The 14018-nt window shown below is 43.9% G+C and overlaps 1 protein-coding gene across 1 annotated transcript; it reads right to left on the bottom strand.

The window, feature by feature from the left end:
* Positions 1–2176: 2176 nt before the first annotated feature.
* Hspa5 (heat shock protein family A (Hsp70) member 5) lies at positions 2177–6905 on the bottom strand. Its single transcript, XM_034495909.2, has 9 exons — positions 6289–6905; positions 5989–6206; positions 5652–5883; positions 5152–5289; positions 4769–4881; positions 4294–4684; positions 3930–4167; positions 3481–3648; positions 2177–3084 (listed from the first exon to the last, which is right to left on the bottom strand). The coding sequence occupies exons 2-9, from the start codon at positions 6108–6110 to the stop codon at positions 2522–2524; spliced, it is 1965 nt and encodes a 654-aa protein (XP_034351800.1). The 5' UTR covers positions 6111–6206; positions 6289–6905; the 3' UTR covers positions 2177–2521.
* Positions 6906–14018: the final 7113 nt, after the last annotated feature.

The following is a 14018-nucleotide window of genomic DNA, read 5'->3' as shown; positions in this document are numbered from 1 at the left end:
AGGAAGGGTAAATGGGAATAAGACAGATCTCAAGGTGTAACCATGAACTTGCTATAATCCTCCTGCCTCAGCCGGCCCCGAGTGTAGGAATTACTAGCAGGAGCTACCAAGCTGGGTTCAAAATGTATCAGGTAATTAATGAACAAAAAATGAAGCTCAAGAATTAAGACAGGATTTCGAGGCCAGCCTGGTCTAGAGTGAGTTCCAGGACAGCCAGGGCTATACAGAGAAACCCTGTCTTGAAGCCCCCACTACCACCCCCCAAATAAAAGAATGTGACAAGGTTGTTGTCAGGTCCCCACATCTACCATTCTTAGTAAATTAATCTGACAGCTGGTTGCCCAGTTAGAAAACACCCATTTTTTGGCAGTACTGAATTTCATGTTAGCACTGGACAAAAATCTTCATTGTTCAAGACGGTCTCAAAAAATGAACAAGTCAATTACAAAAAAAAAGTATACTTCCATCATTTGGTTCTAACAAAAGATTTTTTTTTTTATGAACAGCAAATCATTCTTAAACTCAAATCCTTGACCATATTTGGCCTTAGACATTTAAGTCTTATGAGTAGTAAGTAGTGAGAGCATTCTACTGACCAACTGAACCAAGTGTCCAGTCTGCAAGATCATGACAAACCCCAGGGATTGTGCTTACAGGAGGACAGAGCTCAGAAGATCTTAAAACAACCAAGCTGGCTTCTTGATGTTGGGAAAATGCTAACAGTAGAAACAAATCTCCTTCCAAATGTACTATTAATAAATGAGTTGCAATGCAGTCACACACAAGAAAAATCATTAATCATATGGATTACCTAGATCATTACTTTCCAGAGGGAGCCAATCTAAACTATCCAACCAGTCCTTTGACTATCAACTGACATTTGTAAATCTCAGGATTACCATATATCCTACCATAATACCACTTTTAGAAAAAGAGGTTCTGACCAAATTAGGCTTCAGAGCATGTTTTGGTTCATGAACTACGTCAATGAACCTAGTACTTCATTAATCTTGTCTCCAGCCTGAGCCACTACTCCCAGTACGTGATGCTGGGTACCAAATCCAGGGCGTCATGCATGCTGGATAAGTGCTCTACCAATTGAGATAAGTAAATCCTCAAGCTGTTAAATATGCATCTTTTTTGTTTTTCTCTACATAGCCCTGGCTTGCTCGGAACTCACTCTATAAACCAGGCTTGGCTTCAGAAATCCTCCTGCCTCTGCCTCCTAAATGCTGGGACCAAAGGTGTGTGCCACCATATACTTTCAACTATACATCTTCAAATATAAATTACAAACTAAATACCATCCAGTGATACAGAGTACTTAGCATATCAAGGGCCTGTGGGTGTATTCCAACTTTTTTCCAGTCCAGAGAATTAACACTAGGGCTTTACACTAGTGCTAGGCATTGCTCTCCAGAATATGCATCGGCCTCAGTTCCTAGATTGGACTTGGACTTGCCATGCTACTGCCACAGCCTGGAACATGATCAATTCATTCAGAGATTGCAGGCAGCCCCACAGCACTACTTGTAACAAAAGTCAGAAAGGACCATGGTGGTGCACACTTTAATCCCAGCACCCAGGAAAGAGAGACAGGTGGATCTGAACTCAAGGCCAGCCTAGTCTACAGTCGAGTTCCAGGACAGCCAGAGCTACAGAGACCTTATCTTGAAAAATTAAGGGGCTGGAGAGATGGCTCAGCGGTTAAGAGCACTGACTGCTCTTCCAGAGGTCCTGAGTTCAATTCCCAGCAACCACATGGTGGCTCACAACCATCTGTAATGGGATCTGGTGCCCTCCTCTGGTGTGTCTTCAGAGAGCAATGGTGTACTCATAAGCATAAAATAAATAAATAAATCTTAAAAAAAAAAATGTTAAAAAAAAATTAAAAACCCAGAAAGCAATTTTACAAAGTATGATTTCAACCATGTTCAAGAGAACTGGACTTGGGCACTGAGAAATAACCCTTGCCTAGGGAAGCAAACAGCAGACATCTCTATCTTGCTATAAAACTAGACAAATCCCCAGTAAGTGGTACCCCACAGCATCACAAGCCTCCCTCCCTTCCCTGCCCACATAAGAAAGACACACCTGAGAATCCAGTCTTAAATTTTAGTTATCTAAAATAAAAGATGGATATAATTACAAGCTTTTCACAAAAATTAGACCAGTGTAAATAACAAACATTTATTGGTGTCACTTATGGTAGAAAAAAAGTTCCTACACCACATGTGCATGACCCAATTGTTAAATAGAACCTATCCAAGGTGAACACACACCCTGACCCAGCTTTTCTTCAATTTTTAAAATAGCCAATTCCTCCTCTCCCTGACCCCAAGACATGTGAGCAACTGCTAATGAAAAGCAGTAAACAGCCACATGGGCTATAGCATTTTCAACTCCACTCTGAGGTGAAGATTCCAATTACATTCGAGACTTAAGTTCTCTCAATTTTCTCCCAACAAAAGTTCCTGAGTCCAGTATTTACAATTATTACAGCTCTAGCAGATCAGTGCACCTACAACTCATCTTTTTCTGATGTATCCTCTTCACCACTTGGGGGAGGGCCTCCACTTCCATAGAGCTTGCTGATAATCGGCTGAACAGTTTCTTCTAGTTCCTTCTTTTTAGCTTTAAAGTCTTCAATGTCCGCATCTTGGTGGCTTTCCAGCCATTCAATCTTTTCCTCTACAGCCTTTTCCATGGTTTCTTTATCTTCAGAAGAAAGTTTCCCTCCCAGCTTTTCTTTATCTCCAATCTGGTTCTTCAGAGAGTAAGCATAGCTTTCCAACTCGTTCCTGGTGTCAATGCGCTCTTTGAGCTTTTTGTCTTCCTCAGCAAACTTCTCAGCATCATTAACCATCCTTTCAATTTCTTCAGGTGTCAGGCGGTTCTGGTCATTGGTAATGGTGATTTTGTTTTTGTTTCCTGTACCTTTGTCTTCAGCTGTCACTCGAAGAATACCATTAACATCTATCTCAAAGGTGACTTCAATCTGGGGTACTCCACGGGGAGCAGGAGGAATTCCAGTAAGATCAAACGTACCCAGAAGATGATTGTCTTTTGTTAGGGGTCGTTCACCTAGAGTAAGAACACAGGAAAAACTTGTTATTGACAACCCTTAGGGAACCAGGATCCCTACACTTCAACTTGCTAGAATTTGTAGGGGAGCAAGGATCATTTACTGAGGTAAGTAACTCAGTATTGGACCAAGAGCAGCAACTCACTGGGTGCTACTGCTCTTACCTGAGTTTCAGCTCTTAAAAACATTGTAAACCCCTCTGTCCTTGTATTCCAAAAGCTAGTGGATATGAATGCTAAGTACTGAATCGAAAATTCAACATTGGTCCAACTAATCAACTCTTCATTTGAATTACAAAAGATACTTCTTTCCCTGGGCAGTTTAATAATATTATTAATAATTAAACCCAAAGCCACATTATTTCAAAATATACATTTGTGAATATAAGTAATTACCTTCATAGACTTTGATTGTTACAGTTGGCTGGTTATCGGAAGCTGTGGAGAAGATCTGAGACTTCTTGGTGGGTACCACAGTGTTCCTTGGAATCAGTTTTGTCATGACACCTCCCACAGTTTCAATACCAAGTGTAAGGGGACACACATCAAGCAGTACCAGATCACCTGCAAGGAAAATCAATCAGGTTAGGTTAAGTCCTATGAGCACTACCAAGCAATCTCCCAATGAACTCTGCCTTCCTCCCCCCTGTCATTTACCTAGGCTCTAATCACAAACACTTTAGGCTGCTAAAATGAAGCAGCAGCTGCTAATGAACTTAATTAACTAAGCCTGACCTAAGTCTTGTTACCAACAGTGGTGTCACTCTTAACCCTACAGCCTCCTAAAGCAACAGACTTCCCATCAAGCTACTCAAACATGCAAAGGTGCAGTGACAACAACCTACCTGTATCCTGATCACCAGAAAGGACACCAGCCTGGACAGCGGCACCATATGCTACAGCTTCATCTGGGTTTATGCCACGGGATGGCTCCTTGCCATTGAAGAACTCTTTCACCAATTGCTGAATCTTTGGAATTCGAGTAGATCCACCAACCAGAACAATTTCATCAATATCAGACTTTTTCAGGTCAGAGTCTTCCAACACTTTCTGGACAGGTTTCATGGTAGAGCGGAACAGGTCCTAGCAAAGAAAGAAAAGGCATGGTTACTATGGTGCTGACTACCCAGACACTGTTTAGTTATCTGCACTCAGGTATCCCAATTCTACCAACTAAGTGGATCCCATTAGCACTGTCAAGGAACATACCATGTTCAGCTCTTCAAATTTGGCCCGAGTAAGGGTTTCTGAGAAGTCTTCTCCTTCGAAGAAGGACTCAATTTCAATCCTTGCTTGATGCTGAGAAGACAAGGCTCTCTTAGCCTTTTCCACCTCACGGCGGAGTTTCTGCACAGCTCTGTTGTCTTTCCGAACATCTTTACCGGTTTTCTTCTTGTACAGCTTGATGAAGTGCTCCATGACCCGCTGGTCAAAGTCTTCCCCACCCAGATGAGTATCTCCATTAGTGGCCACCACTTCAAAGACACCATTGTCAATGGTGAGAAGAGACACATCGAAGGTTCCGCCACCCAGGTCAAACACAAGGATGTTCTTCTCTCCTTCTCTCTTATCCAGGCCATATGCAATAGCAGCTGCTGTACTGTGAGAATGAAGAGGGAAGCTTGGTAAGGTTCACATTCCCCTTACGTGGTAAATCTGCTGGACCTCTGAGCCCCATACTTACGGCTCATTGATGATCCTCATGACATTCAGTCCAGCAATAGTGCCAGCGTCTTTGGTTGCTTGCCTTTGGGCATCATTAAAGTAAGCTGGTACAGTGACAACGGCATGGGTAACCTAGGAGGACAACAAAGATGGTTTAAGTATACTGTGTCGTTACTTCTGTCACTGTTAATCAACTAATGAAACCTCAACAGTTTCCAAGCCAACTTACTGCTAAACCATACATTTTGTCATTAGAATTAAGGGGATAACTCATGAAGACTGACTAGCATTTACTTTGACCTCACACAAAGCACTAAATCAAACCACGAAGGCTTCCCTAGACAAGTCATCAGGGGGAACAACTGCAATCATACACTCAACACTGTTCCACAGTGTTATTACCTTCTTCCCCAAATATGCCTCAGCTGTTTCCTTCATTTTAGTGAGAACCATGGCAGAAATTTCTTCTGGGGCAAATGTTTTGGTCTGCCCACCTCCAATATCAACTTGAATGTACGGTTTAGTTTTCTTTTCAACCACCTACGGCATAAAATAATTTAAAGGTAATTTTTCCGAAGTGGAAACAATGGCACCACAAGCGATTTAAAAAAAAAAAAAAAAAAATCAATTTCCTCTCTCCCACAGTCTTCACCTCAGTCCCCTAGGGTGAATAGCAACTAAAACTAAGCACAGCGGTACTGTGGACCGACAGTTTTAGTCTGTTTCAACTTCTAGACATTGAAACAGTGTGTCATGTTTTATAGCAAACTAAACAGTTACATAAATTCCGACCACATCCTTTTAAGTAAGTCCTTTGAACAGTGTTTTTTCCAGCCAAGTTTTTCATTCAACCCCTAAATACTCCCGTCACCCCATCAGCGTGAGAGAAAACCGGGTCCGACCTTGAATGGCAAGAACTTGATGTCCTGCTGCACCGAAGGGTCATTCCAAGTGCGTCCGATGAGGCGCTTGGCGTCGAAGACCGTGTTCTCCGGGTTGGATGTGAGTTGGTTCTTGGCCGCATCGCCAATCAGACGCTCCCCTTCAGGAGTGAAGGCCACATACGATGGCGTGATGCGGTTGCCCTGATCGTTGGCTATGATCTCCACGCGGCCATTCTTGAACACACCGACGCTGACGGGAAAACCCCACAGAAAAGGAATCAGCACCTCACTTTATCACGCTAGCCCCGGAGGCCACGCCCCACTCCCCCCACCTCCTCCGACGAATGCCACTTACCAGGAATAGGTGGTCCCCAAGTCGATGCCGACCACGGTGCCCACATCCTCCTTCTTGTCCTCCTCCTCGGCCCGCACCGCGCACAGCAGCAGCAGCGCCGCCGCCACCACACTGAACTTCATCTTGCCGGCGCTGTGGACCAGTCGCTCAGCAGTCGGTCAGGAGTCTCAAGAGTCCAGCAACAGGCTGTAGCCTCGAAACGCGACGACGCTTCTAACCTGAGGGCGACAGGGGCCTCAGGGTCAGGAAAAGCCACTAACCAGACTCAGGGTAGGCCAAGAAGCAGGCCGCGGCGCTTACCTCTCACACCCGCAAATGACAAGTCTCTCCGCCAGTGTTGTCTCGGCCAGTATCGAGCGCGCCGTCGCCGACTCGGCTTATATATCCTCCCCACAGCCCCGTCGTGGAGGCCTCCGATTGGTGAAGTCGCTACTCGTTGGAGGCCGCTGATTGGTCCATGCCACCAAGCTGGCCGCTGCCGATTCGAAGCGGCCTCCTCCGCAACTCACGTCACTGCTACGCCCCCCGGGCTGACTCATTGGCTACTGGTCATTCTTAACGGCCGCCAATGAGAGGCAGCATCCGCCCTGAGCGTTGGTCCTATTGGTTCAGCAGCTGCCTGTCCCTCGGGTGACCTCTCACCCCAAGACCGTTTCCGCCGGTAACCGTCCAGGTCCTCCCCTCATGCCGGGGCCCCCCGGGACTGGAGCGGGGTCTGCGTGTCAGTTCCCTCGGGGCTGTGGGACTCGGTTCTGCCTTTCTGTCTATCACCCCGAAGAAGTACGCGCGGCCTTTCTCCTCCTAGATTCCTGAGCTGCCTGGCCTCAGCTGTGATGCTGTGATCGCCCTTCCCAGCCTCCACACGTTTCGGGTGTCCCAGCGTCCAGGCCCTGTTACTCACCCGGCCTGCACGTCTCGAGCTGGGGTCTGATCAGGGTTCTGTCTCGTTGAGATACCTGACGCTTCTCAGCTAACCATGTTTCTCCTTGACCCCCCAGGCTAGCTGTATATGTCTTTCCAGGCCTTTCCAATTTCTCTTTCCCGGGGTTAGCCCCTCTCCTCTGCGGATATTCTGTTTTATGATCAAACGAGCATTTTCCACCATGGGCTGGCTGGCTCGCTCTTTCTCTCTCTCTCTCTCTCTCTCTCTCTCTCTCTCTCTCTCTCTCTCTCTCTCTCTCTCTCTCTCGTTATCATTTTACAAGTCACCATCCTCTCTTGGACTAAGTCTAATATTGCTAAAGGCATTTAGCAGACAAAGTCTTGCTGGTGCTTTACTATTGTATAATAGTATATTAGGGGACAAACAAACAAAACAGAAGCTGCTACTTAAGCTTATTAGGTACGTCATTGTTTCTTTTATTTGTTTATTTTAAGACAAGGCTTTGTACACAAGGCCCAAGCTGGCCTAAACCTACTGATCCTATGTGTTTTCCATGTGTCATTTAGTCATAATCACTCAATTCTTGGTAGGTCTTTTGCATTTTCCAGAAGAGACCATTGAGACCAAAAGTGATTAGATTGCTAGAATGATTGATTGGTGAGTGCTGAGGGTAGAATTAATAACTTGGTTGATTTTACTCCATAGTTTATGCTATTGATTTTATTTTTCTTTCTTTAAAGATAGACTCTTGCAACCCCGGCAGTCCTCAAACACTGTGTAGCAAATGACTTTGAACTTTTCATGCTAAGAGCATCAAGTATAGGCATACACTACCATGGGACTTGAACCCAGGACTCTGTGCATGCTAGACAACTGAAATCTGTCCCCTGGCCTGGAGCTCAACATGTCTACCAGAGTGGTCTTGAACTCTTAGGTCCACCATCTCTGCCTCCCAAGTGCTTATGGAGGATACATGCTTATGGAGGATACTTGTGCCATTTATTATGGACAGGAAATGGCTCCAGTATTCCTATTAAATGTATTCTGAGCTTCATAAGTACACTGCAAATACTACTGAAACATTGCACACACAGTTCACTAAAATGTTGAGCCTGTGAGTCAGTGTTCAGGAATTTTTTTCCTTTCTCATTCCTCAAAGGTTGTTAGTGACTCAGTCAACTCCATCCTTGCTATGGAAGTTGCATCATACAGCTCTTTCAGTAAGGCTTGCAATACTGTCATAACATTGATCTTCCTTTGGGTTGCATCAGACTAGTATCAAGATAGAAGTCACTAAGCCCAAGCATGTCTGTATATATCACAGCAGTCTGTTTCCACTAAAATCAAAACTCAGTTTCATCCTGTCTCTTGATTAATGGAGGAAATGCTTGCAACTAATTTTTCTAACATTTAGAAACATGATACCGGAGCCAGACCTAGTGTCACAGGTCTGTAACTCCAGTTATTCAAGAGGCTGAGGCAAGAGAATCACAATTTCAATGTGTACCTGGTCTACAGAGTGAGTTCACTGTCAGCCCGGGAAATTTAGTGAAAACCCTGCTCAAAAAGTAAAAGCAAGCTGGAAATACAGGCCTGTATTAAAGCACTTGCCTAGCATGCTAGAAGCTCTATTCTCAATCCCCAGTCTCCATCTCTGCCTCTCTATCTCTCTGTCCCTCTGTCTCTCTGTAAGAACAAGGCTAGCTTGGTCTTTTTAGATTGACTTCCAGGCTAGCCAGACTACATAGTGAGATCCAATTTCAAAATAAAGAAATAAAATTCAGTATTTTATATAGTCTGTAGTATATATTATGGCATATTGTAAGGCACAGTCATTATGACGTTAAATAGGTAAGTACACAGGCAGAAGTTATTTGTTGAATGTTAAAGGCATTATAAAAGTTAGCCACGAGGATAGGTGTACACTCTTTCTTCACCGTCTTGTTTTGTTTTAAAGATTTATGTATGTGAGTACACTGCCACTGTCTTCAGACACACCAGAAGAAGGCATTCAGATCCCATTACAGATGGTTGTGAGCCACCATGTGGTTGCTGGGAATCGAACTCAGGACCTCTGGAAGAACAATCTGTGCTCTTAGCCACTGAGCCATCTCTCCAGCCTCTTGGTTGTTTTTTGTTTGTTTGTTTTGTCTTGTTTTTTAAAGATAGGTTTCTCAATGCATTGCTGGCTGTCCTGGAATTCTCTTTGTAGACCAAGGTGGCCTTGAACTGACAGACATTGGTCTACCTCTGCCTCCTGAGTACTGGGATTATAGTCCTGCACCACCACACTTGGCTTTGTTTTGGTTTTTTGCAGACAGAATTTCTCCCTGTATCTCTAGCTGTCCTGGAACTTACTCTGTAGACCAGGCTGGCCTTGAACTCAGAGATCCACCTGCTTCTGCCTTCTAAGTGCTGAAACTAAAGGTGTGTGCCACCACCATCCAGCTGCTGTTTTGTTTTTTGAGACAGGATCTATGTAGCCCTAACTGTTCTGGAGCTCCTTATGTAGACCAATCTGGCTTCAAACCCACAGAATCCTCCTGCCTCTGCCTTTGTCCTGAGTGCTGAGATTGAAGGTGTTCGTCACCATGCTCAGCTTTCTTTTCATATAGAAGCATTTTCCCACCATGTTTTAAAACTTAGGAACTGGGGCTGGAGAAATGGCTCAGTGGTTAAGAGCACTAGTTGTTCTTAACCAAAGGATCCTGGTTCAATCCCCAGGACTCACATGGCAGTTCACAACTGTCTATAATTTCAGTTCCAGAGGATTTGATACCCTTACTCAAACATACATGCAGGCAGAATATATATCTATTTCGATGTCTCTATGTCTCTATCTGAATCAAAAGGCCAGGAAATACTGAAGTTTGTGCAAGGGATCACACCTGAGAAGTGGTGAACTCATGGTTTGAGCCATGGAAATTTGATTTTGTTGTCATTGTTTGGCTTAGTTTTATTAACCATAAATTGTGTATCTGTGTATGTGTATGTGCACATGAGTATAAGTACCCTTGGAGGCCAGAAGAGGGTATTAAATCTCCTGGACCTGGATCACAGGCAGTTGTGGACCACCTAACATAGGACTAGAACTCAGGTTCTCTGGAGGAATGATGTAGATAATCATCCCCACTGAGCCATCTCTCCAGCCCATTTGCTTTTTGAGATGGGGGCTCTCTGTGGTCCTGGCTGACTGAGGATGAACTTATACTCCTGACCTTTCTGCATGCACCTCCTAAATTGCTGCTTAGGAGGTGCGAAAAGTTTGATTTTTTAAAAGGTTTATTGTTATTTTATGCATAGGATGCTTTGCCTGCTTGTATACTTGTGCACCACATGTACCCTTGGCAGCCAGAAGACAGCATCAGACCACTGTAAGCTGCCATGTGAATACTTAAAATGAGAACTTCTTCCAGAGTAGCACATACCCCTAACCAGTGAGCCATCTCTGTAGCCCTGGAAAGTTTGAGATCTGATCTGGGAGGTGTAGGTTATTATCTTTAACTTAAGGCTCAGCGAACAGAAAACAGCTGCATATTTGTGATGGTTTGTGTGTGTTTGGCCCAGGGAGAGGCACTATTAGGAGGTGTGGCCCTGTCGAAATAGGTGTGTCACTGTAAATGTGGGCTGTAAGACCCTCATCCTAGCTGCCTGGAAGTGAGTATTCAATTAGCAGCCTTCAGATGAAGATGCAGAACTCTCAGCTCCTCCTGTACCATGCCTGCCTGGATGTTGCCATGTTCCCACCTTGATGATACTAGACTGAACCTCTGAACCTGTAAGCCAACCCCAATTAAATGTTATCCTTTATAAGACTTGCATTAGTCATGGTGTCTGTTCACAACAGTAAAACCCTAACTAAGACAATATTTTATAAATATTTTGATAAAGAAGTACAGGCTTTTATCTAGTCATTTAAAGCAGCTCATTTCATCTGTGCTTCTGTGAGGAAGGAAAGACATTTCACTTGGTAACAAAGCTAAGCTAGGGGTAGGACATTAGGTTTGATATCATTTAGGTCCTAGTTTAATCTATGGATTTGTGGCTTGAGGGGCTGTTTGCCACTGGGTTCATCAGTCTTTTGGGGGATTCTCTGGTCTCTGCTGTCCATCTCATGGCTGGAAAGCTGGAATAGTAGAAGCATGCTACAGTCTTGCATTTGCTGTTTGTTTTGGAGACCCAAACTCTGGTCCTCATGCTTGCACAGCAGGTGCTTTTCTGCACTGAGTGATCTCCCCAGCCCAGTTGTTTTCTTACCTGTGACAGGAAGAGGACGATTCGTGGGAGTCAGTTCTCTCCTTCAGCATATGTGCATCAAGGATAAAATCTAGGTGGTAGGCAAGCAGCTTTACACACAGCCATCACACTAGCCAGCTGCTTGCATCCTCCGTCCGTGCCTGCCTTCCTTTGTTAAGACAAATAAGGTGCCATTCTTTACTTCAGGGTGTTCTGGAACTCACTGTGTAACTCACACTGACCTAAATCTATGGCAGTCCTTCTGCCTTCAATTACTGGGATTGCAACAAGAACTACCATGCCTGGCTTGTCTATTCAAACACTAGACAGAAATGAAAGTCCATTAGAGCTACACACAACTAAGGATAAGAAACACATAGTGTATATGTACCTCATGCTAAAAGATAGGCAAGACGGGGCTGGAGAGATGGCTTGGTAGTCTATAGCACTTGCTGCTCTTGCAGAGGATCTGGGTTCAGTTTCCAGCATTCACATAGTGGCTCGCAACTATCCATAACTCCATTTCCAGGGGATCAATACCCTCTCTGGCCTCTGAAGACACTAGGCACATACCCAGTGCACATACACACATGAGGGAAAAACATTCATATACAGAAAATAAAATCTAAAGAAAAAATTTTAAAAATAAAAAACAGGCAAGGATGGGGCTGTGGTAGACCACTTGTCTCAAATAAATGCACCAGGCCTATAGTGTGTGTGTGTGTGTGTGTGTGTGTGTGTGTGTGTGTGTGTGTTGAAAGACAAGCTGGGCACGGGGTATGGTGTTTGTGTGGCCTTTAATTCCAGAACTCAGGAGGCAGAGGCAGGTGGATCTCTGTGAGTTTGAGGCTAGCCTGCTCTACAAAGCTAATCCAGGATAGCCAGGGCTACACAGAGAAACCCTGTACTGAAAAACCAAATCAAACAAAAACAAAAGGCAAGCTGGATTTAGTGGTACATTCTTGCAATCTCACCCAACACCTGAAAGGCCAAGGAAGATAATGAGTTCAAGACCAGCTTGGACTACATGGGGAGTCCCATTTCAAAACCAGAACGACGACTTAAAAAATGAAAAAGACAAAACTACAAATTATGTTTGAAGAAACATACTGAAGGATTAAAAGTCCACTTAATTTTGTATTTAAATAGAAGATGAAATTATGTGAGTTTTTTTTTTTTAATTTTATTTAACAATGGATGAGTACTCTGTTGTATATACATCCACCTGCCTGATGAGGGCATCAGATCCTTCTATAAATGGTTGTGAGCCACCATGTGGTCGCTGGGAACTGAACTCAGGACCTCTGAACTCAGGAGCAGCCAATGCTCTTAGCCACTGAGTCATCTAACCAGCCCATGAGGTATTTTAATGTAAAAGAAATAATGAGGGGTCTGGAGACACATGTGCATGTGCACGAGCACGTGCATGCATAAGCATGCATATACACAAATGCATATATATATAAATACACAGCACACACACACACACAAACCCACTAAATAAAACTGAGTCTCCTACAGTTCATTAATAGAAGTTTGATTAATAAATATGTCTTCTCAAGGCTGAAGAGATGGCTTAGCAGTTAAGAGCACTGGCTCTCTTCCAGAGATCCTGAGTTCAATTCCAGGAACCACATGGTGGCTCACAACCATCTGTAATGGGGTCTGATGCCCTCTTCTGGTGTGTCTGAAGAGAGTAAGAATGTACTTACATCCATTAAATAAATAAATAAATAAATAAATAAATAAATAAATAAATAAATCTTTAAAAAAAAAAAAAACTTGAATATGTCTTCTCAGGGCTGGAACAAAGGATCGATGGTTAAGATCACTTTCTGCCCTTGCAGAGGATCAAGGTTCAGTTCCTAGTACCCAAATGATGGCTAATAGCCATCCAAACTCCTGTTCCAGGGAATCCAGTGCCTCTGTGGGAATCAGTCATGCTCATGTTACACATGCATGCATGCATACATACATACATACATACATACATGCAAGCAAAATACTCATGACACTTAAATAAAATCTTTAACTACTTTAAAATGTCTTCTCACAGTCTGTCTATGTGAGGGGCATTAACCCTCCACTCCACCTCTCAGAATACTTCCACACACATTCACTCATGTCATCCTGGCAGGACAGCAAAGCAGAAATCCAACATTAAACAGTGAAGACCCTGAGACTAAGCTTCATTTCTTTCCAAAGACGCGCACTCAACATCTTAACTAGACAAGGTTTTCCCTTTTTCTTCTTGCCCTGTTGATCTTAATTCTTTCTGTTTAGAAAGAAAGACAGCATGTAATCCCAACACTCAGGAGATTGAGGGAGGAGGATAATGTCTTAGTTATTGCTGTGAACAGACACCATGACCAAGGCAACTTATAAGAACAACATTTAATTGGGCTGGCTTACAGGTTCAGAGGTTCAGTTTGTTATCATCAAGGCTGGAGCATGGTGACATCCAGGCAGGCATGGTGCAGGAAAAGCTTGTTCAGAAGGCAATCAGAAGACAGGCTTCCTTAAAGCAGGTGTCTTAGAGCCCATGCCCACAGTGATACACTTCCTCCAACAAGGCAGTACCTACTCCAACAAGGCCACACCTGCAAATAGTGCCACTCCCTGGGCCAAACATATCCAAACCATCATAGATAATGAGGTCAGGGCCAGCCTAGACCTCATAGAAAATGTGAGACATATAAGCCAGGCATGGTAACTATTGCTACAATTGCAGGAGCTTGAAGCAGAAGAATCACCACAAAGTCAGGTCAGTGTGGGTTACATAGTGACACAGGGCAGCCCTGAGCTAATGAATGAGACCTTGCTCAATCTGAAAGAAACAAAGAAAACAGTGAGGTTTCAAAGCATGAAAGCCACCTGCCCCCATCACTGACAGCTTGGGATTCTTTGTATT

Source organism: Arvicanthis niloticus, chromosome 2 (genome assembly GCF_011762505.2).
Source record: "Arvicanthis niloticus isolate mArvNil1 chromosome 2, mArvNil1.pat.X, whole genome shotgun sequence".
Classification (NCBI taxonomy): domain Eukaryota; kingdom Metazoa; phylum Chordata; class Mammalia; order Rodentia; family Muridae; genus Arvicanthis; species Arvicanthis niloticus.
Note: the sequence above shows the minus strand (reverse complement) of the source record. Positions and strands in the feature narration are given on the sequence as shown.